General features: G+C 40.1%; 1 protein-coding gene across 6 annotated transcripts in view; it reads right to left on the reverse strand.

Moving 5' to 3' along the window:
- The window catches only part of LYN (LYN proto-oncogene, Src family tyrosine kinase), a 53,386-nt gene that overhangs the window by 20,520 nt on the left and 8,269 nt on the right, over window positions 1-24,597 (reverse strand). For 3 of the 6 annotated variants that reach the window (XM_080379267.1, XM_080379269.1, XM_080379270.1), the window contains exons 2-8: window positions 11,076-11,149; window positions 9,545-9,593; window positions 9,350-9,455; window positions 8,914-9,012; window positions 8,708-8,811; window positions 7,046-7,195; window positions 5,652-5,804 (exon numbers count right to left, since the gene is read on the reverse strand). In XM_080379267.1, coding sequence (XP_080235393.1) covers window positions 5,652-5,804; window positions 7,046-7,195; window positions 8,708-8,811; window positions 8,914-9,012; window positions 9,350-9,455; window positions 9,545-9,593; window positions 11,076-11,149 — 735 coding nt within the window. Of the gene's footprint in view, window positions 1-5,651; window positions 5,805-7,045; window positions 7,196-8,707; window positions 8,812-8,913; window positions 9,013-9,349; window positions 9,456-9,544; window positions 9,594-11,012; window positions 11,150-24,597 lie in introns of all 6 variants that reach the window. The other 3 variants (XM_080379266.1, XM_080379271.1, XM_080379268.1) reach the window with 1 other exon arrangement.

Consider the following 24,597-nt stretch of genomic DNA (forward strand, 5'->3'; position numbering starts at 1 on the left):
TAAATATATTTCTGCTTATGAAGCAGAAAGCATATTTGTATTTTTTCTACTATTCCACCCCGCACCCTAAAGCACAGCATGAGTTCCACTCCCAATTTGTTGAATACTCTATTGAACACACCAATTAATATCATTATTTCTGTGAAGTAATTGCGACCAACAAACTTCACATTAAATATGTAACAGTATTTCACATTCACTAAAGAGATCCACCAAACTAGGGTTCTACTTACAGAAAGTTTACTTTACTACAATACTTCAGTGACACTGAGGTGTTCTGCCAGAGGAAAGCCTACTCTGACCCTCTGGTGGTAACACACACAAAGCAAATTAGGTGATGAGAGCTCTAGAGATAACTGATACTGATGTCTCCCATGATCACTTATTTCATCAGGTATTGGGAGGGATGGGACACCAACGCACTGAGGAAAGGTGCTTGTGAACTCTATGAGCACACACAATGGCACCTGTAAGAAAAAAGACCTTTGACAGTTTGGCAAAACTGCTGTTTGTCACCTCTTTTGCCAACTCATTAGCAGCAAAACCAGCATTAGCTTGATTCGGACTGAGCACCACATCAAATCTGGAGCAAGCAGCATCTTTTTAAAGCTTAACAGAGTCCTAGTCCTCATGCCAGGTCACTTGCCATTACTGTGAGAACCTCTGTGGTAGTTTCCATAAAGATCATCTGCTTTACAAGCACAGTCTTACTGTACAGGTAAGAAACTCCAGGCTTTGTGCAGGCGGACAGAAAACTGGTGACCTCAAAGCGTTTCAGCAACAGCAGATTAAAGGTTCAATCTACATCACAGAAGGATTTGAGTGATGGACGGGGAGCTGTGGGAAGGGGTAGCTACAGCACTGCATCACTCCCACTTCCTACAGTACCTGGGGCTTTGAACCCTTCGCTAAGGTCTGCCACGGCTGAACCGAACCCGGCTCTGGGTGTAAACCCAGCATTGGCTGAGTCACTGTATTCCTTGCTGTATGATATGAATGAACATATGGTCAGTTTGCTACCTAAACACAAATTCAGAAAGATAGATAAGCAATGAAATTCTTGCTTACACCCAGAACATCTAACATAAAATTCAGATTCTTCACAGCTAGAATCCATTTCTGATACTGGCAAGTTTTATTGATTCATTTTAGATGTCTTTTATTTTACTAACAATACCTCTACGGTGTGATTTACTCTGATTTTTCCATCAGCTGCATAAGAAAATACACCTCCAAAATGCATATTACTTATATTCTAATTTGGAGGTTACTGAATGAGAGAATCTTTTACACCTGAGATGCCAGCAAGATGTGCCTCATTAATAAAATACACCATAATGGCTCCGTTTGGCGTGTTAACTTTTCTCTTAGCCCTGCTTGAGAATTCTCTTCATGGATTATTAATACCACAGAGCATTATGGTTCACATCATATCAGTGCACACTAGGAACAAAAATGCATAAAACATAGACCCTGCTCTTGCAGTGCTATTCTGGTTCATCGCATCACTCAAGAAGCTGCCCAGATGCACTGAACTCCATGGTCAAAAACCTTTCCTACCACAGCAGGCAGCAAGTCTCTCTGCAGTTTAGATTTCTGTTAAAAATGAGACGTGATGCAAGCAATAGTACGCAAGTCTGACAAATGCTATGATCATTTACGCAGAGAGCCATGTTGTTCTCTACATGTCAGAATAGAATCCTCCAAAAACTGTTAGTGTTTCAGGTATTCACTTTGGAGTTGATTACAGTTATTTTGACAGAGCAGTATCTTGGACATCCAGGTTGCCCCCAGAATCTTGTCCGGGCTTAATCGGGCCAAGCTGTGATAGGAATTCATAACAGACAATAATAAGGTTGAGCCTAATGTATCTGACCAGATCTCCAGGACTAAAGGCGAGCAACATTGTGAACAAGCCTCCAAGATGCAGCTTTCTCCTTCCTCTGCTTTTGCATTAATTCTCTGCAAAGTTGTACTGGGAACAACTTGTTTGAGCTACGGAGGTATGGCACTATAGAAGCCAGACAATGTGTCAGGCTGTTACGACTGCAGGAGGTACTGGGGAAGAGACTGAGGAACAGCAGCTTCTCTGCATCCTATTTCATGTGAGCACATCACTCCCCCTTCACTAACTACAGCCATCACTCAGCTGAGGAACAGAGGAATGCAACAGTAGTTCCATCTCTAGCTCATCTCCACACAGCCCACCCACTAAACGTGAAAGCAGAAAGCCCAGGCTGCAGCCTTCCAACCACTGCAGCGGTGGAGGGCATCGCATGGGAACACAACTCTGCAATGCTGTTTTCATCTATCGTGTCAGCACAGCTGATGCCCAGCACACACATATACACTAACTTGATAGCCTAAAACCAGAAAGTCTTTATAAAACATATCAAAATACACAGAGCTGTAATGAAGAAAGAAATTAAATGCACGTGCAGTGACAGACAGAAATGGAAAATTGATGGTCCTTTACAGCAAGTTTTCTCTGTGTGAAAAAAAAACTCTTCAGAGTTGGAGTAGATTCTCCTGCCCACTTCGTAAGTGACAGATTCCCTGCACAGGTCACACAGGAGCACAGCCGAGTGCTTGGGATATATGGGTCTGCTGTATATTCATAGGGTTTTCTTAGTCCCCCCAGAAGCTAACTCCCTCCAGAATGTGCAAGAGGAAGATGTCAGCTTGGAAGCCCAAAGAGTACTTATGGAAAAACTAAAATAAATAGTCTATAAAAGATACGGTGGCATATCTTCACATTGCAGTAACAGCATTATCTCCATCTTCCTACATATCACAGAATCACAGAACTAGTTGAGTTGGAAAGGTGTCTGGTCCAACCTCCCTGATCAAGCAGAGTCACCTAGAGCTGGTTGTCCAGAACTGCGTCCAGTTGGTTTTTTAATACCTCCAAGGATGGAGACTCCACAGCTTCTCTGGGCAACCTGTGCCTGTGCTTCATCACTCACACAGTGAAAAAGTGTTTCCTGATGTTCAAAGGGAACATCCTGTGTTTCAGTTTGTCCCCGTTGCCTCTGGTTCTGTCACTGGGCACCACTGAGAAGAACCTGACTCCGTCCTCTGTGCACCCTCCCTTCAGGTGTTTAGATACATTGATGAGATCCCCCATGAGCCTTCTCCTCTCCAGGCTGAATGGTCCATGCTCTTTCAGCTTTTCCTCATAGGAGAGATGCTTCAGCCCCTTAACTATCCTTGTGGCTCTTCACTGGGCTCTCTCCAGTAGCTCTGCATCTCTCTTTACTGGGCACCCTAGTTCCCCTGATTGGGATGTTCTTCCCTCTGAAACCACAATTCTAAGTACCCTTTATCAAGAAGAAATTTATTTAGTATTAAATCGTGGAACAGTATTTCTCTCTAATTCACTCTATGGCTAACAAATAATTTTGTTCTATATGAGGAGAGAACATAACAACTAGCTCTTTCATCAGGAATAGCGTAACAACTAGTAACAACTAGGTTACTCCTCAGTACCTCCCCCTAACTCCTGATGCCCCTGCTCGACCATTAAAATACAGAGTGTTTGCTGACACCCTGCACTGCACTGCTGACCTAATGTGTCTTTTCCAGCTTGAACTTCTTTGGTACTAAGATTAACCATGCTCCTGATTCGAGAGGATCTGTGCCATGCAAATCAGCTTCTCTTGCTTCAGAAAGGAAGCAGAGAAGAGGAAACACGGCAATTGCTTTCACAGAACATTAATTTTTCTCACAGTGCAGCAATTCAGATGCAGGGGTTAGGCCCAATTTAGATGTTAAAATAACGACACAAAGGGGAAACATCTTGAACCAGAAACACCCTTTTAAAGTTTTATGCCTTTGTGTGCGTATGTGCAGAAGTAGTTGCTTCCCAAAACTATCTACATTTTCAAGCAGGTGATTACCTTCTGCCACAAAGTCTTCCACAGTGTTTCAGTGTCAGTTAAACATTTCTTGAGCTGGTATATATAGACAGAGAAAATTGCACAATGGCTGACACTTGTCTTAATTAGTATTTAAGTTGTCACTCACATGTATCATAGCTAGAGGGTTTCTGAAGCTTTTTCTTATGAAGGCAGATGAAAGGCCGAGTTTGCCTATATTATGTTATAGAGATGTGTTGCTTGCTTTATTTATGCGATTTCTATCCAAAGACTGCATGTATGGTTGATTTGGAGCTTTCTGATTGACACCGTAGTTGTGTGTGGAATTTGCCACTCAAACAGCATCACTCTGTGATTTACTTTTCTAAATGTGAGCATCTCTTCAAAGCAATGACATTCCCGCCAGACTGCCGCAGTCCTGTGGGTTATCAGAGCCCCTTCATAGCTTTGTGTCTTCTAAAGCTTTCAGGTGCACTTTTAACTTGCTCAGAAATGTCCTGACTATAGGATCTTGCTTAATAATGATAATGATGATGATAATGATGATAATAATAATGGTCACCTGATCTATTATTATTATAACTGTAACATTTAAATATAACATCCAAGGGAGATTCAGGGAAGGTTTAAGAGAATGATTTGGCCTGAAAAAACACCCTAATGAAGACTTTGGGAGGAAGGTACAGTTTATCTCAAGTAAGATGATAACAGGTAACAAGTGTGTAAGTAATGAATAGTACATAGAACATGCAATATGGAACCCAAAAGGATACTCAGATGCCCGAATAGGCAGCATTTCAGAAGCAAGAAGATCAAATAATTTTTACAGAATATGATTAGATACTGGTCATAGCCCCTTGCCACAGGAAGTCACTGAGTCTAAGAAAATATTGGTTTTAAGCAAACAAAGCTAATTATGGTTATAATAATTTACGGTATCCTTTTTTGCCAAGTATATATTAACATTTACAACTTGTAAGTCTTAGGATACTTTCATTATTGGGGACTTGTATGATAATTCAAGGTAGGGGGTGATCAATCTCTAATCTTCTCACTACATAGGTCACCTGCTTTCTGAGCAGCAAGCTGGCAGACTGCTATCTTGGATAAAGCGTCCCCTTTTTTCACCCAGTACAGCAGTCCCATGTATCACATTGCAGCATCTTCTTTACCAAGAGACAATGAAAGCTCTGTACATAATCACTACAGTGCACAATTTCTTTTTATTTCATGTTCTTTACTACTTTCTGATTTGAAACAAAATTCTGAGAGGCCCACTGATTTTGAGAATCAGGAGTCACATCTTACTATAACCTTCTACCTCCCCCGCAAAGCACAACCAAAATGTACCCTGTTGTCTGACCTTCTAAATTACAGTGCTTACTCACTTTTTTCCTTTAAAAGACACCAAAGGATTTGTTCCACTTCTCCATTGAGTATCTTTCCTCTCAAAAACCCTCTCGCCTCACAGGAAGGTATATTCTGGGCCTAATATTGTGGATGCCCCATCCCTGGAAGTGTTCAAGGCCAGGCTGGATGGGGCTTTGAGCAACCTGGTCTAGTGGGAGGTGTCCCTGCCCATGGCAGGGGGGTTGGAACTGGGTGATCTTTAAGGTCCCTTCCAACCCAAACCATGCTGTGATTCTGTGATTCCATGGTTTTGCTGTTTCACAAGTATATTGGAGCAAGGTTCGTAACCACTCTTTCTGAATGACTCTGCTATGACACTTCTTTCAGCAGATTTAAATACTCATTTCAAAGGAATAAACTTACCCATCCAGACTTCTCCAAACTGACCAGCTCCAAGTTTCTTCACTAATTTAATCGATTCCCTTGGAATTTCCCATGCATCTTTATCCCATGGTTTCTGAGGCTTGGGACTAATACAAGCTTTTTCCAACTTTCTGCATAAGCCATCTGATTGTTCTGGTTTTCAAAGGAAAAACAAAATATCAAAATTGTTACACTTATGTGCCTCTCCACTTGAGACAAATATTATTTCATTGCAGGTGTGCCCTAACCAGTTCAAAATAATGTTCAGACTAAATAGATGCTTTGATGAAAATGTAACCTTTCTGGTGCTTTCACATAACTAAATGCCTCTGAACTGAAATTTGGTATTCAGGGGCAAATTTAATGAAGAAGTGCCATATGCATCTGGTTACCATCAGATTATTAAGGGGGTTTAGTACAATTTGTACCAAATAAATGCAGTACAAGATCTGATCACTGACAGTATGTTGATGAAGATACATACACACTGGAGTCAGGCTTGGGACCTGTGTTCTGAATTTGTCATTAAATTTTCTTGCAGCATGGTTTCAGACACATGTGCATGCACGCATAAGTAGGTCACCATTATTTTTTCTCTAGACACTGACCAGCTACAACTTTAATACAAATATCAAATAATTCTCAGGTTTTCCAGCTGTGCCAAAGAATTACCACATATGTCTAACAACTCAGAGTAATCTCATAGCCAAGTTCTCAGTGTGACTTTGAAAAGTCACTATATGATTTTCTATCCTACATTTTTCTTCTTTGTCTTCCCAATGTCAAGACTAAAAAAGTCATAATTTAGAGCTACCCACCAGGAGGTTATGCAGGATGAAAAGTCAATTCTGTAGCAAAAACATTTGTAAAACCTCGTCCCTTACCCCTCCCCTCCCCCTCTTCTGTTTTTATAATAAATATATGTACATTCTGTGTGGGTACAATTTTATTTCTTTGAAGTCAATGGGCTTTTACTTCCTTCAAGATGCCATTAACAATACAGGAATGTGGAATTGTTTTTATTTTTCCTATACAATTATTTATTTATTTAACACCAGATACAGGAAGACATTCAAAAGTCTATAGGTATTTCCGCTAACTGTGAATACAAATTTACTTTCAAATACAGAATTAATTTATTTACAGTGCAGGCAATTCTTACTATAGCTTCCCATCATCGTAACTTTGATGAAGTGTTTTTAAAACTATTCTTTATTTCACAATGGTATGCCACTGAGCAAGCAGCATTAGGTCTGATTATGATAACAACATTACTTGGGTTCCAACCAGTTTTACTTTATCTTTGATAACACGCATACCTGGGTTATTAAAAAAAAAAAAAAGATAGATACTGACGCATTCTATTAAGTAAACCACTAACTGATTCAACTTACTTTGGTAATGTTTGATCATATCATTGATGGTGGGAAAAGTTATTCTTGGAGAGATGTAAAATCCTCCATTGTCTAGACTCCTAATTTTGTAGTGCTTAATAACATCGCCATGTTGTGGATCGTAGTCTCTTATGGAGAGAGAATAGCTGCCTGTGGATAAAGAAAGAATGATCATTAACAGATAGCAAAAGTCTACAGTGTCCACCACATACACAGCTGAGCCTAACAAAGTCACCTTTTTATCTGGTTTTTTTTTTACTCCCTTATTTCCTCAAAAAGCGTTTCGCAATCAACAGGAGGAAGTTAGCCAACAGCCAGTCCTGAACCGGTCACCAAAATGCTTACAATCACATTTTCTTTTTCAGTTTTATTCAACAAACTCAGGAGTTCCATAATCCAGGCAGCTCCATATCCAATGGCCACTTCTGCAGAAAGTGCCCCCAGCTCGAGTGGAACCGGCTGGGAAAGCAAGGGCAGGGCTCTCACACACCTCCGGCAGACGCTGAAATTTGGAGATCAGCGTTTTGGAAAAAAAAAAACATGCTGGACGTGGCGGGCCAGCCAGCAAAAGGATAGTTTGGAGATGGCTTGAGACATACAGGAGGGAGAGCAGACCTGTCAGTCCTAAGGAAGCCTAACCTCAGCTGGGATTTCAGACGGGGCAGCACAGCATCTACCCTTAACTACAGGGCTCTTTGTTTCTTCTACTCATACGATTCTTGACATCCATTTTCAAAGGATAAGAAACCACCTCACCCTGTCTCTCTCCCCACACACAGATCCAGTGACAGAAGGGGACAGAAAAAAAATGTTTTGGGGGCACTTTGCCTTACTTTCAGCAGACTACATTGAATTTCAGAGTCTTATTCCGAGAACTTCATTTAGGAGTCTTATCTGAGAGCACAGAAATAATGATATGGGCCCATTACAGAGTGCTAACCGATCAAGAATCTGTTAGGGCCGGAAAAGCCACCCCATGGAGAGAACAGACATGATCCTCTGAAGGGATACATGCATCTTCTTCCGGAGGATCCAGTGCTAGAGTATCCAGCCAGGCTGCCGTCAGAGTCCAGATGCTGGGGCAGAACCTGAGATTCTCTTCTCAAAGTTCCAGCTGAAGAGCCTGGAAACTTCCCTAAGCTTTTCAGTACCAAGAGCTCTGTCTACAGCACAAACCTCAAGCAAAAAGCTTTTTGCCAAAAAAATCACACTGTAGTGCAGAAGTGTAAACACTCATTATGCAATAACTAAACTTTAAAACTTGTAGCAAGGATACAGACCCAATAACAGAAGACTATAAAATGCAGCATCTACTATTTACAGTGAAAAGTGTTCTGCAGTAAAGGAATCACAAATGTTAGGAGGAGAAAAGACCTCTCACTTCCTTCATTCCTGCTTCTTGTCAGTATAATCACATACACACACACACACACACACTCTTTTTTTCTTTTATTTCTATCTCAGCTTTGGGTGTTAACCTGTAACTCTCTTCTCTCCTTTTCCTGGTAATTTTCTGATCCTTCTCATTCCTACAGAACTGCAGAAAATTCACACAATAGGACACACTGGAACTACTCCACACCCAGTGCCACCTGATGCCAATTTTGGTGAAGACAGACTTCAACTATTATTAATCCCAAAGTAACCCACCTCAAAGCTTACCTTTTAATGTTTCACTTTCTCTGATAAGGAAAGCTCCAGGACTATTTCCAGGAGCCAGGAGTTGTCTTTCCGCATCTTTTCGGGTTATGTCTTTGAAGAACCACCTGAAAAATATTTCAAAGAGTCAGAACTATTTCTCTCCCCCAACCACAAAGGATACACCACCAGGGTGAAGAAGAAGTTTGCTAGAGCCTAGGAGAACTTACTCTTCTGTTTCCAGGGTGTTTACTTTTGCTACGTAGTTGCTGGGAATGAAGCCTTCCTTCCTCGTGGTAAGAGATTTTGCTCTCCACCATTCTCCCAGCCTGAAAATAGAAACAACAGTAGTATCCACAGGAAAGAAAAATGATTAAGCATTCCTTGGGTCCTATTGTGCTGATAACATTGCCCACACTGGAGACAAAGGAAGCATCTTTCCTCTGAACTCAAGCCCCCTAAGAAGCCATTGGCTCCATCAGATCAAGGTTACTGTCACCAAGGGCAGATGCCAAGTCCTACCAAAACTTCCACATGCAGTTGTATTTCATATGTACTCTCTTATCGTTCATACTCTTGTGTTATGAGTAGGATATGAAAACATGGTAAAGGGAATTAGGTGAGCCCAAAGAAAAACTACAATACAATCAGTACTGTCATACTTACTCCTCAATAACTTTCATTTTTTCTCCTTTTTTGAAGGACAGGTCATCTTCATGAATGCCATCGTAGGGATACAAAGCTATCACAATGACTCCATGCTCCTCTGTTTCTACAAAGGTAGAAAGCCAAAGGCATGTTTCCATTATTTTGCAGGCTGACAGGGCATACCACGCAGCAATGATTCCTATGAAAACGTACCTTCATTGGCAAACCTCTGTCCTGGTAAAAGCTGTGCTTCTGGATTTGCCTACAATAAAATATGTCTTTAATTAAGCAGTTTTAGATCTTTGTGACAATCTTACATTACAATCACATATTACTCAGTTGCTTTGGTATCATCTTATATGTCTTAAATTAAAAGGAAATGTTCCAATCTTTTCCTGCCATTCTTCAAAAGTGAATTACAACATAAAATATAGTCAATCCTCACTAGAATTTTAATTGAGCAGCTCAGATGTTGGGAAGGTGTGACGCAAGCCATGGGGAGGAAGTTCACAGCTTTGTGACTTCTGCTGATGAGGCTTTAGGGCAGGGCACTTTAGCAGGGCAGTTACTAACATGTAGCTGTCACACTGAAGAACTACAAGCACAGTTATGTTGCTAAGATCGTGCAAGAAAAAAAGAAAGAGTAGTTAAAAAAAAATAATGGTAGTTTGTGATGTGTGTACATTGACTGAGAGTGTGCTGAGTCCACTGTGTCAGCTGGTGAGAGGGAAGGGTGTCGTGCACACCCGCAGAGAGCACGGTCCCTGAGTAAGGGTGGTCAGGACATATGGTTTCCTCAGCACAGCAGAGAGGGTGGGGGAAAAGGTACCAGTCAGTCTGCAAAACAGCAAACCAACTTGGTATCCGACAGGATTCCCCTTCGCAGCACCCTTCCTTTCTAATGCCAGGCAGCACACACAGAACTGCCACTAGCTTGTTCCTCCTGCTGCACAGCCCTGCTCCCTTCGATACCCTCCGCTCTGCTCCTGTCCTTACCTACGCACCTCGTGCAAGGTCGAGTAGCCTTTACTGAGAAAAAAGAAAGTAGACTGGAGCTAGTAAAGAATCGCCCATGATTACTTCAGCCTTTTTAAACAGAATAATCAACACCTGGTTCCCATAGCTATTAAAACCCCTAGGCTGATGCTTTTAGCAGCATAGAGAATGTTGACCAGAGATGATGCTCCCAACTGCATCAGAAATTGAATGCAGTAGTTGCAGCTGCATCCATGAGGTTTTGTGTTTAGATGCAATCGAAACCTCTTCACCATTCTACCTGTCTGCACATCATAGCATCATAGAAGATCCCAAGTTGGAAGGGACCCATAAGGACGGGACCCATAAGGACCCATAAAGATCTAAATTACTTCAGGTTTTCTAAAGTCACCTAGCACTCTTCTACAGACATAGCTATATCTAAATCAAGTGTTGCCAAGGATTACTGTTTTTGTGCAGAAAACTATGACAAACATAAAGTAATTAAGTAACAAACCGCCAATTTTTATTTTTTATTTCTTTGAGTACTTATTTATTGAGGGTGAACTGCACAACACTAAAAGCCCAGCCATGGACTAATGATCATTTGAATTTCTCCATGCATGTGCTTTGGATTGAAATTTAGGTTATGCCAGTCATGCTTTGATCTTGCTACTGGAATTCTCCCCTGAGACTATCTACTTACTGGCCTTTGCTGTTTATTGGACGTTGGATCCCTCACATAAATAGTTCGTTCAGTTTTACGTACTGGTTCATTCTTCTCATCTAGCCCATCTCCATGCAGATTCTCTTTCCTTTTTGATTTTATACATCCCATATTTCCTGTTGGAATAAAAAAGGTATTAAACAAAAACATTATGCCATAAACCAAGCCGTTTCCCATGCAGTCGTCTGGGCTATGCAGCAAAAACGTGCTTCCTTTCCATACACAATAGCTCAGGAGGAGAACAACTGAAGGTTAGGAACACACGCTGAAAGCTCTTTTCTGCTGCAAATGAAAGAAATGATTTCTTGTCTCCATCTACAGATGAAGTAAATATTTCAGAATAGTTATTTACCATTTCAACATTTTCAGATTTACCATTTTTTCTCCCCAATCTGCCCCCGCCCCTGAACCCCCTTGTATCTTTCTGATACTTCTGTGAGCTTCAGAATAGATACAAGAAAAACGTAATAACTGTAGTGACAACTGATTTCTGTGTGGTTTAGTGAAAAAGCTGCTTTGCAAGATGTGGGAAAAAATTCCAGTCCAAATGATGAGAACTGCAGCTGGAGTTAGCAATGCCTGTATGTCCCCACTCCGTTTTACATATGCCTGTCTAGAAGGGAGCTCCATTTGATTCAAATCCCCATCTCACGTGAGGCTGATGACTTGGGCAGTCCCAGCTCCATGGTAGATAGGCTGCTACTGTGACCTTCAGTAATGAATCGCCTTGTTCAAACAGGTCTGTTACAGCAGTCTAAAATAGCCAATGTGTGTATCAGTGACGGCAAATCACCATACAAGTATTTCTTCTTCAATACAATTTAGAAGGATGATCCCTCTCTCAGGATGTGCATCCATGCTAAATCAGATGAGATACAGCTGTTAGCATCTACATGACTGGAACCTGACTGCTAAATCCCATGATGTAATTACATAGTACTTCAGCAGGCAGATATACAACGTTATCTCCATCTTCCTCCCTCAGAGGACAGTAATTATACTTACTCTTCCAAGAATCCACTATGAATGCTTTTCAAACCTCTCCTGCCTTCCCCTCTTCCTCCTTTCAGGTCAGTGCTTTAATGCTAGGTTCACAGTCATGTTTTCCCTTGCAGGCACACACTCTCACTGCCCTCTCCACCCTAATTAATCTTTAAAGCCAGTTCTTTGAAGAACAATGTAAAACCTAAAATAAGAGCTCTGTGCATATACAGGCTCAAGTAAACCAGCACTGACTAAAATGCAGCTGCAGAAGCTAAAGCAGGCAGTAACACCCTACACTACATCTCACTTGTACCTTCATCTCTAGTACATAAAAGATCATCACAGTACACAGTCAAGGTAGCAGAGGTGTGCACTTGTAGACTCAACTGTTTCAGTGGGGTGGTGCCTTGCACACCCTACCTGTTCAGGTAGGAAAATTAGCCAGATCGGTCTGGTTTCATATTAAGATGTAATTTTGTGCCATACCAATAATAATCGTAATCCTAACTGACTAAAGCAACAAACCAAGGCCACAAGCACTCACTCCCACAATGCAGTTCCTAACTTCCCACATCACCTGCATTTAATCTCCCATCGTGCCATTAAGGAAGTGCCACATAATGACAGATGCACTCTCCTATCCATGGGCTGAACATTTTTTTCTGAACAGGAGAGGAAAGTACCTCCTCTCCTACCATTTCTGCAAATTATCTGTCACCTATTGCCAACAAATATGGGGTGTCCACAAGATTTCAGCAGTGATGCAGTGAACTGTGATATTGGTTTAAAAGCAGCGTGAGAACTCATTGCTCCCCTTCTCGTCTTCTCTTGAAATAAAAATAAAAGGAATCGTACAGAAAATCAATAGGCACTGACCAGGCATCACCATCCCATAGAGGCAGAGAAGAGTTTCCTCTTCTTGTGTGCCAATATTTCAGTGCTCCCATATTCATTTGAAGGCACTGGGGGGCACCTTCAGCCAGGGTCTTCCCTTAGAAGCAAACATCTTTAATGCTTAACATTAGTTTGTGAAAATACCCATTGGGAGATTTTTCCAAATTCTCGGCTTTACATGGGTTACATACTTGTTTTAAAATACCGAGAAAGTTTCTTTACAAATATTTTCTTTATTTATAATTGTGGATATGTAGATGATTCTTGTTCTGTAGTTAATGGTTCCTAGGAAATTTCTGTACACCCACAGGCAGGCTGGTGTTTGCAAGTTCACCCTAGACATCAGGAAGCCCAGTGTTTAATTACCTGCTGTATCTGCAAGATCAGGTATTTAGCCACCTATGTGCTAACCTTTTTGCTCTTGAATAGTTCTGCTTCTACAGAATAAACAGCTAAAGTGGAGGACATCTGTAATTTGATCTAAGCTGTCAGCCAAAAATCCCTTTCCCTATTGCTGTAAGAATGCTGAAGATATCTTTAGAGACTGCAGCTTGCCCAGTGCCAGTGTAAACTCAGAAAAAAGCAATTTTATTCTGATTTTTTCCTGCATCTTAAAGCACGTGAACAGCTGTAACTTAAGCCTGCTGTGAGGTTGTGCGGTTAAACTCAAGGTTAGCATTTGTTCCTGACAGTAACAACAATGGCTCAGTAATGCCTGTGTGCGGGCACTCCGTAATCCCACAGAAGCCTGCTTGATGATCTGTGAAATCACACAAATACAGTGTGTGAGATGACACACGTGATGGCACCAAACAAAGAGAAGATCCTGAGCCTTATCATGAAGCATTGGGTTTTGGGTTTTTTTCCTCAGGGACATGAAAGCCCGTGGTCCTCACAGGACTTAGCTAGGTCTACACTAGCAAATGGCCCCCACAGCTGGTGCTGAAGCCCATATCTGCTTCAAGGGGGGTTACTGCCCCATTCACTCCAGTATAGCTCCAAGGACTGAACATCCAGTAAGGAGCAAGACCATAGCAAGGGTTTACCTGAAGGTAAGCCCCACACTGCATCTTCGGAAAGGAGTCTCGTTCTTCCACTCCAACTCTGCTCCACAACATGAACTACAGCCTAGCAAGTGGGGGCAACTGCTTCAGGAGTGGGATACCAATCTAACATGCCGATATAGACACATCCTGAGAATTTTAGCTTCTTTATAAAACAAGCCTCTTAAATCTTGCAAAAGAAACATGTATAATATGGAGTAACATAAACCAAATGTTAAACACTTAATATGTATCAATATAGTTAAGTATATGATACATAATTTAACGTTCATTTTTCTGACCTTACATTATTTCTAAAGAAGTATAGGCAGACAATGGAGACAAAGCATAAACAAAGCTGAAAAATAGTTTTTAAGCAGTAGAAACTGGATCAATGAGCACACATTCTTTTGATACTGTGAAATGAAAGATTTTTGAACTCTTCAAAGGCCACAAGATCTTATATTTCTGTACATGCTAGCCCTCTGTAAAGCTGTGTGCACTGGGTTCCAGACTGCACATTTAAAATTCCATAAGATCAGTCCTATGCCCAAAGCAAATGTAACTGTCTTGGTTTCAAAAGCTTCTGCTCAATGCCTGCTCAGTTCATCTGCAATGCCAGAGGTATTTGCTTCCAGTACAGTATTACACATTTTTACTGAAATCTGATCCGGGTCTTTCCCAGGGTTTTGAGAGTAGTATCAAAGTAAAGATTCATAGGGCCAGTGTAAACAGCAGGCGCTGATGGGAGAGTTTCAATCAACACACATTGTAATGGATTTCAAAATACAAAATGCTGTATCATTGTCAAAGTTCACAAATGTTTGACCCTAGCAAATTACCCATACAAAAAAGAAGCTCTGAAATACAAAATGTGTATTCAGTGTACACTTTTCTCAGTTTATAACAGTAGTCCTAAGGAAAATCTGAAGGAAGGAAGTTCACTCATGCATAAATAAAATATTTCACTCAGTGTAAAGTGTTTATTTGCATAGTGCTCTGTGGCCATATCACAAGGGGCTTCAAGGAAGCGTTTTGTGCAGATATAAAGAGAATCCAAAGAGCACAGCATCGTTACAAATGAGACTATGTTAATTGTTCATCGGAGATTAAGACATCAGAGGCATCACTGTCAGGCCCTGCTCAGATGTTTCCCATTCCAACAGTTTTGCAATACTGGATTCACTACTTTTTATCCATGCTTTTCACTTGGTGTCCTGTCCACACCTCTAGACATGAAAGATAAACGTTTAATTAAAAGAAACTATGTAACATAGCTGCTAACTTTTATAAACAAGTGTCTAAAGAAGTAACAGCTGCTCTTCCAGCAACCAGCATGCTGTATTTCATGGCAAAGACAGGTAATTCAGTTACCCTCTGCAGTGTGGTGACAAGAATCTAAGTTCAGGCACCATTTGAAAAGCCACAGGAGTATCCATAAGAACCACCACACTCTGCAGCAGGTTGCTCCACAGACACAGATTCTGATGTCTACAGAGGTATTTGCCTTGAATTTTCACTCTGAATCCCCTATTTCATTTTGCTACAGCAGCACTTCAGTCTTAATTCCAAAATGGATTAGCGGCGGGGGTCAGAAACTAGTGCAACCTTTTTCCAGGATTAAAAGCTGCTGTCTATCCCCAAAATACTACTGCTTTATCTGCCTTTTGATACATAACCAGCAGCATTATGTGTCTAAAGACACAAGAACCACTTCTGCAAGCAGTCAAGCTTCCTGTGACCATCACCTGTCCATCCACCATCAGCAGCATTCGAGGTTTCATTTCCTCCCAGCACTTATCCTTTGTACCATCTACAAAGATGATCTCATTTTTCACAGCTATTCTTCTCCTTGTGATTCTGTTACATACACTATTTATGGTACACATTAGAAACCACTTCCTAAAAATCCACCTGAAATGTCTGGGCTTTCCTTGATCAAAGTCATGTTTTCATGAAAACGATTTTCAAATCCTCACAGATTTTTCATGAGTGGCTTAATATTAGTTTTTGCAGAAAATGCAAAACTTTATAAAGCAACTAAAATACACTACACTTTGGCTTTTCCAATAATAAATTAACTTCTAAGACAACTAGAACTACAACACTGAGTATACGAGCAACTCTCATTTTATCAAATAAATGTCTGTCATTCAAAAGGTCAGTAATCACGTATACTAACACCAGTTCTGTGGGTAGATTAGGCTTTCAGCAGATATACACATATGTATTTTAACAGGTACATAAATAAATTTGTATGCAATTGCAAGGTTTATAAGCAGTAAACTCTTGACTTAAGCCACAAAATTTCCCATGCATATATATAAAAGACATTCCTTAGCAGTACAAATAAAAGACAGTAAATCAAGAAGATAAAGAAAAAAGGGGTGTGTGTGTGTGTGTGTGAAATCAAGACCCCTAAATTATCCTGAGTCTTGAACGCTGCTCTATATTTAAGTTTCTGAATCAAAGATCAGGGAGCAATCGTTCACACCTATGTATATACACAGAACACAACTGGTTTTAATCCTGGAATTTAAACGTTAAAACTTAAAGCTTCTCAGCTTTAAAGCAGCTTAGAGAGCAGAGGTGTACATAACTTTCTTTTTCAGCATCTCTTTCAAAAATTGAAAATAATATCATTTCCCTCCTCTGTTTCAGATATGTCATCCTGGCTTTCAATACCAGCTGGTCCACCGCTACTTCAAAAGTTACAAAGCCAGAGGTGACAGTGTTGCCTTTATCAGATCTCCTGATTAACTGAGAATGTGAGACTTCTCAGGATTACCCTCAAGGTCAAGTGTCTCAATAAACAAACAAATTCAGTGTGATCAACTTAGAAGTGCTGAGGAGGAAGAATACAAACCCTGTCTGCCTGAGAACACAAGCACCTGCTTTCTCTGTACCCCATCCAACTGTCTACATCACTTCAACCAACTGCTTGAGTTTCCCATTCCATGAAAAAAATGGGAAAAACCTTAAATTTAAGGAATTTCTCTTAACCTTTACTACTGACTTTCACTTTATGCTGGTCTGCTTCCACATCATCTGTGGTACCTGAGTGTTGGTTGCAGCCCCCTTCTATACCTCTGTTAGCAGGACTATGAGGAGGACCATCTCTGAGGGGCCTGGGAAACCTGGGTTCAGTTCTGACCCCTCCTCACATGCTGCAGAATGGCAAAGCAACCTCCCGGGAACACAGAGAAGTTTCATTTGAGGTAGTGGAGCTCAGCAAAGACTCATCAGTACTGCTCCGTACATATTTGTGCCAGTGAAGATGTGCTACTAGACCGGAGTTAGAATGACAAAAATAAATTATCTGTGGTTGGGAGTAATGTGAAAGATTTAAACTGGAGAGTAACTGAACAGAAGTAGATTCCTATTCTTTGCCTGTCTCAAAAATGATCGGTTCTAGTTTTGTTCAGCCTTGTTCTTATACCTGTAATTCATCACAAATATATAGAATAATATATAAAAAGTGTGCACATATATTTAATAATATTATACATAATATTATAGATATACACACATGCATTAAATATTACTGTAATTCCTGAATGCCTGGTAAATTTTATCAAACTAGACTCTTGCAAACACAGAAATCCTGGGTCAGCTTTCATTGTGGTCTTGTTTCACTTCCTACATCTTGTTTTTGCACTGGAGACCATCTAGGGGAACTTAAGCAGTTTGTTCTTCCCTTGACTTTCTGCTGAAATGGTTATGTGTCTTAGTCACTCCTCACCTCATGTACTTCCATTTCTTTTTTAATTTAGCTTATTTCTCTGGGTCCAGATTGCATCATCTCTGTGTGTCCCAAACTGAATTTACCCCTCACGGGATACACATATATATAAGCAGATATATAAATACACACACAGGGGCATGGGTACGGGCATAAATCACCATGAGCTCTCTGCAATGTACGTAAAGAGGAACATGGATAGCCTAAATCTGCTCAGTGTTTCACTATGACAGACTTGCCCAGTGTAGATTCCCGTTGTTCGCGTGATGTGAGATGCAGTAGCCCAGCTGATAGCATTTTAAAAAAAGGAGGAAATTCAGGGAATTCTTTAGCTGCTTCAATCTTTTCTTAGGAAAAGGAGGCAAAACTAAAATAATATTTTGGCATACATATCTATACAAAGAGGCAAAGAAAAGAAACAAGTTAATACCCAGTGTAACCATCAAAATGCAAATATTACTGTAGTGGAAAAGTACGCAACAAGCATATTACTGTGAGATTTCCTCAAACTTATTCTCATTTAAGCAAAACCCTCAAATTTTCCAAGGGTGCACTGCTATCAGAGCAAGATAACAGCTATCTAGTTTATCACTCATGATTAGAGCACAAGACTAAAAACTACTTTCTGGGAAAGGCAGACCCATTCTGAGCAGCACAATTCTATTGTACAAGCTCAGAAGCCACTTTGCCAGGCTAATAGGTGGTGGTGATGAAGAACAAGAAGTTATAGCTGAAAGGTTTCAGAACCTCACTCCACTTGGCTTAGAAGCTGTATCATAATTCCCAGTCTTAAGCACGTTTTGGGGACAATAATGGCATTTAGCCCTTCAGCCTCTCCGGCAACTGGGAAGAAATCACATCTCTTTCAGCTTCTTTTCTAGGCTTTAAAGACCAAGCCCTCTCCATTTTTTCTATTTCCCCTGGTTATCCCTTTTCCACATCTGTTTCAGTTTGAACACACCCCTCTTAAGGACAGGAGGCTGGAGTTGGTCAGGTGTTGTAAGAAGACTTTCAGCAATGCCTTGCAGCAAACAGTATAAATATTTCTTCCATCTACAGAAATATGTTGCAATTTCTGGGCAATAAAATCCCCAAAATTATTTTATTATTTTTACATTTTCATCACACGATAGTCTTTTATAATTGTCTTGCGATCCATTAAGACATCCAGGTTTGTCTCAGTTTTTACAATGACAAACTGTTGTCACAGCAGACTTCCATAGCTCCAGTGGCCTGGCCTTACCTATTAATACACATTAAATTTCTCCCCATTATTCTGCCAGACCATTCTTACTGCATTATATTCTCAGCCACCTGTGTGTTTCTAATGCCTCCTGGTATCACAAGGGGTCTCCTGTTTTTTCATTGCAAATGAAGTATTTTTAAAAAGAAGTCTCAACGTAAAGCTAATGTAACGTTAGGCATCAGAGAGTGGTCTTGCCAAGAGTTTGGGGAAGTGCAGCAGACAGGCACCGCTATCCTATTCAGCTTCTTTCCTAACTTCTTCCTTCGCAGTTGTGACCAAGACAAATTCTACTTTGCCCATGCTATTTCAGATTATTTTTTATGGTTTTCCTATATCAGTCACAGAAAGTATCACCCTATCACCTTCAAGCTTTCCAACACTTGCATGCTTGCTATAGTTGTAAATAAGTCACATTTCCACTTCCTCTGCAACATTCAGTTTTAAGCCCCACACCCACTATTTCTCCTCCTCCTCTTCAGAACCCAGGTTCCCAGTGTTAGTGCACAAATATCTCAGTCCAACTAAACCAGTCTGGGTTGGCAGATTGTTTTCTGAACACTTTCTGAAGAAAATGAGTTTCTTGAACTCATTACCAAGCTGACTGCTGTTCCCACTGACATTCCCCATGCCCATTCTTTGACCCTTTGGTGTCCTGTTTCCCTCTCCCACACTGGCCTTTATATTGAAATCAGGGGTAGGACTCTGCAATATTTGTAACTCAAGTCCACTTCCTAATTTAAACATTTATTAAATTAAAATTAAAGTTACAACAGGCAAGAAGAAAGGTGTGCTGTCACCTGACTACAGTGGAAGTGGAGTGTCTTATTACATACATATATCATATATATCATACAGTAAAAAAATCCCCTAACAGCTGATGTAAGAACAGGAAACTTCTGGTGAGATAAAATGCCCGGAGTTACTGTATTGATGCTGTATTTATGTGTTTCTGGGAAAGGCAGACCCATTCTGAGCAGCACAATCTCACTGTACAATGAAAAACCTTTTCTTCTATACCGCCCCTATTTTTTATATATTTTTTTTTTTTTTTTTTACTTACTAGACCAGGAATTTTAGCTATTCAATAACCAACACTAATCAACACATTGCTATACTAAATGGAAAATAAGTGACTTCAGTTATCACATCTCAAGCTTCCAAGTATGAAGTGATCCAATACAGCTGTACAGAAATCAGGTGTGGTCAGGCGAGGTTTGAGGATTACGTACTTCCCTCTGCAGCCCTTGAGATAGGAGTGCTTTGATAAAACTACCTATTGGTTCAGGTAAAAAAGTTTTCTATATTCAAATGATACTAATCCACAGTCCAACCTTTGCTTGCCTTGCCTTTAAGTCTCTGAGGAGAGGATAAATTTATACAGTCCTCAGCTAAATGATACATGATCTTTGCTGGAACTCATAAACTAGCATAAAATATATAATAAATATCACCATAGTTGATGACATGAAAGGTAGCTCTAACAAGGGCGGGGGACTTGACCAAGAAAGAAGCATCTTCTATTTTTCTATAAATCCACAACATATTTTGCCCAGATTTGTTAAAAGCTTGGCTTCATACAGGAATTTTGGCAGTGTAAAAAAACCCCAACAAACCAACCCAAACAAAAATAAAAAAAAAACCACTGAAAATAACTAATGTCAGCGTCGTAGAATAATAATGTTATGCTTGCAAAAGGATGAAAATAAATTTCTGAGACAAAACATTACATTGAAATGAAACAGAATATAATTTATAGAAACTACTGATCCTTGTTTATTCAATTGAAGAAAAATACCGAAACACAAGAAAGTTAATCCACACAAGATTGCAATTTTGTTAATGTTGCATAATAGACCTTATATATTATGAAAATGTTCCAGATTCATGCAGCTAGTATTTTTGGCACTAATTTTAAACCACGTCTTACATTAAGCTAACATCTGTTTTCTGACCTTATAACACTCGCTTCATTTTATTACAATCATTTGCCTCAACTGCATCCTCCAGAATTTTGAATCAATATCAACAATGAATTAATTCACTTTGCCAGCCCTCAGGCAACCACATCTTCCATTTCCTCAGCTTTTTTCCACTGTACTATACCTTTTGAAGATAGGGGGAAAGGTCAAATTACATCTCAATTTGACAAAACAGAATAATTACTTCTATCAAATTCTTCAAAGGGATCATACGAAACGAAACAGAGAAAAAACGTACCAACATATTAACCAATTTAAAGGGAAGGTTCCCAAAATACTTTACAAACTTAAAAGTGTCATGCAAACTGCAAGTGTAAATGTCATTTTCTTTACTGGTAAAAAACCTCAGTAATGACAAACAGCAGCTCCATATAACCGCATCTCCATTTCCAGATGAAAATTTGGCCAAACCACTACACTGAAGAGGATCAACATTTTCCCTAAGTATTAGCAAGTGTCCCACTCTAGCTAGCACACCCAAGGGTTATATCTACATTCCAAAGTGAGTGTATCTATGACTAACATATGTTTTTTTCACCTTTAAATTGATGACTTTGGCCAATAATGGCATTGTGCTACAGTTTCAGTAGTCTAAGATTTGCCCTGAGCTTTATAGATGTCCATGTCTGCCAGTAGTATAAGGCTCCTTCTCCCCTTCCTTTTTAATGACTAGAGCAATCACTGTGGCATAGGAAAATGAGAAACGACCCATACAAATGACAAGGTGTCAGACAGAGCTCCAGGAGTAGCGCAGTCTGTCACAACACATGATGTGACAGAAGGGCAAGACAAGCTTCACACAGTTTCTTTGGAAAACCCAGATCTGGGACCTATCCTTCTTCACCTCCAACAGTACTTACACAGCTCCTTGCTCTCCCCTTCTCCTTCACACCCACCCCCACCCATCCGCCCACTTCACCTCCCAAAACAAGCCCAGCTGAGAGGCATGCAACAGGGCTTCCTATGTTAGTCCAAAAGGCCTAGTTCATACACATGGTGGTCTTACTCAAGTGTTGATTTCAACATACCCATCAATGTACATGAAACCAAAGGCACAGGCACACAAACAAATTACAAATAACAAGTGGTCCTGCATGAGCTACTGTGCAGTACCCAATGTCTGCATTTACTAAGTGATACGCAAAAAAGAAATGAGATTTAGCTTCTCCCTGTTTCAGTGAGCCTCGGAAGACAACACAGGATGAAGTGAGCAGCTTGCTAACATGTAGTGAGTTTGGGGAAAATCAAGGTGTCTTTTCAATATCATTACCAGGCTGTACCCCAACTAGCTCTTCAACTCAAATTTGTCACTCTGTGTGTCCTCCCCCAAAAAAGGTGCACATGAAGGTATATTTGCAGGCAGCAGCTGATAATTGAAACCTTCATCTCATTCAAGTAAGGCAGCCTAATGCTCAGCTTCTATATCCCTGAACGAATGTATTGACAGGACGTGTGTTAGGGAGAATCATTAATAGCTACTATGACTAAAGGGAGAAGATGGTTATTTATGAATGTGGCCTTCCACTAGTTAAAGATGTTGTTGGCAATAAAAAGTCCTTTGCAGATGTGGTCTTGCTTTGAGATGTGCCTGTAATTCAAACCCATTGCTATACTGTAAACAGAACTCAAAGATCATGAAATTATCACAAGATGTCAATGAAAACATAATGGAGAAGAGCAAATTCACAGCCAACAAGCCCTGATGAAGGTTTTGGGAGTGGCCTTACAGAAAGTATACCACTTCTCCTTTGGATTTATCTTCTGTTTCCAGTGTGTATAATAAAAGAGGGAAAGGCGGACCAGATCATTAGTACATATTAGCTTTCGTTCTCTCAAATTCAGGTAACCATATTCCCATGGAACAAATGGATTATTATAAACCTTGCCTGGTTTTATGCATTCTACAATCTGCTTTCAGTATGCATTAAGATAGTTATGAATAAATTAGTGCAGAATGACTTCTGTGTCAATGGATCCTAACTCTGTACTACCCCAGTCATTTTATAAATCATATTACTTTGCACCACACTGCATTTACCACTTTGCTCCATTGCTCAGAGGGCTTCTTCATCTGCTGTCATCTCCACATTTATATGCTGAGATGTACTCATGACCAAACTTGCAACTTAAATGTAGCATTCTTGTTATAATAGCATCATACTATGCCTTGGGCAACTGTCTAAAGCCCTGACTTTCACAAAAGAAAAGCAGATTTCCTTTTCCACCCTCTTCACATGCCAGCATATAGTTCAGCTGCAAATAAAGACCTACTTCTCCAGCAGACTGTTTTGTGTTTGACTAGCTGTACATCACTGCATACACACAAAGGAACCCTCCTGAAACATAGGCCATTGTACTGGGGTACAGGATATGGATTTACGAGTGAACTCCAAGCTCAGATGAAAATCTGGGGTTAAATCATTCATGCTGATGCAGGCTAACACTCTTACTCAGAATCTGGTTCCTCCTGGAAGTTTGCAAATCTTGGAGAAGTTTTCTTAAGTTGCAAGAGGAAGTTGCAAGAGTTCTCGAAAAAAATCAGGCAGTGCTGAATCGGGTGCCAGTAAATTACACCAGCAGAAATGAAGTCTTGCACTATTTCATCTTTACAGGGACACTAGAAGAACATTCAGCACTAACTGTGTAAGTACTCATGTGACAAACAACCTTGTCTTGTCCTCACTGATGCAAGTAGCAGAACCTCCCTCAACTCCAAGTCTGTAAGATCATGCTTTAGGTTCTGGCACTTCACAGAGGTCTATTTATAAATGGTTTATTTTACTTAATTTTAAACTCTGTGTTAATTATATTCCTTTGAAGGCATGAATCTAGGGCAAGCGTGTTCCAGGATTTCTCACCCAGCTTAGTAAACTGTTTCAAGCAACTGTTGCAATTTGGGATACATGCGAGGGCACCGAAGAGTATTATGCAAACCAACAAGTTTGCTGCAAATATGATAAATAGAACTAAAAGAGATGTATCATGAGATCATGAGCAATTTTTTGAGGTTTTTAGATGAAGTCCTTGAGAAAAGACTTTTTCTAATAGATACGAGCACGCTCTGCACAAGCCTACCAAACATATCCTGAAGGACTACAAACTGCCACTGATCAAGGTTTGAAAGCCAGGAGTGTAAAGACAGAAGCACACTTCAGCTGAAGTCTTGGGGAACTACACTCTCAAGCTGGGGTGACAGTAAGAGTGTAAAAGGAAATACATTACTGAATGAACATGGAGTAAGAATTCACATACAATTTTCTAAGCAGCTTTCCACATTTGTTGCATGCATGAGAAGTTTCTCTACAGTTAACCAAAATTAAAAATATTTTACATTCTTTCCATTTTCAGAGAGGAGAGAGAGTGGGAATTCAGAAACTCTCTTGAGGGAGGGTTGTGAATCATTGGTGTGACAGTTCACTTGATTTTCCTCCCTCAAACATTGTAAAGATGAACTGGAGACCTTGGATTTTAAACACATGTATATCTTTCTCAAGAGCAAGAATTAACAGAGTTCCCCAAATCACCAGGACAGCAGCAATGCAAGAATATTAACTTGAGTAAAGTTCTTTTATATTTGAGAGAAGTTCTTCTACACTAAACAGAAGTTCTGAGTAGAGAACTGATTTGAAGAACCAAGTTGCACTTGCTCAATATGTTAATTTATTTCATTTTCAGA

Source organism: Falco punctatus, assembly GCF_963210335.1.
Source record: "Falco punctatus genome assembly, chromosome: 3".
Classification (NCBI taxonomy): Eukaryota; Metazoa; Chordata; class Aves; order Falconiformes; family Falconidae; genus Falco; species Falco punctatus.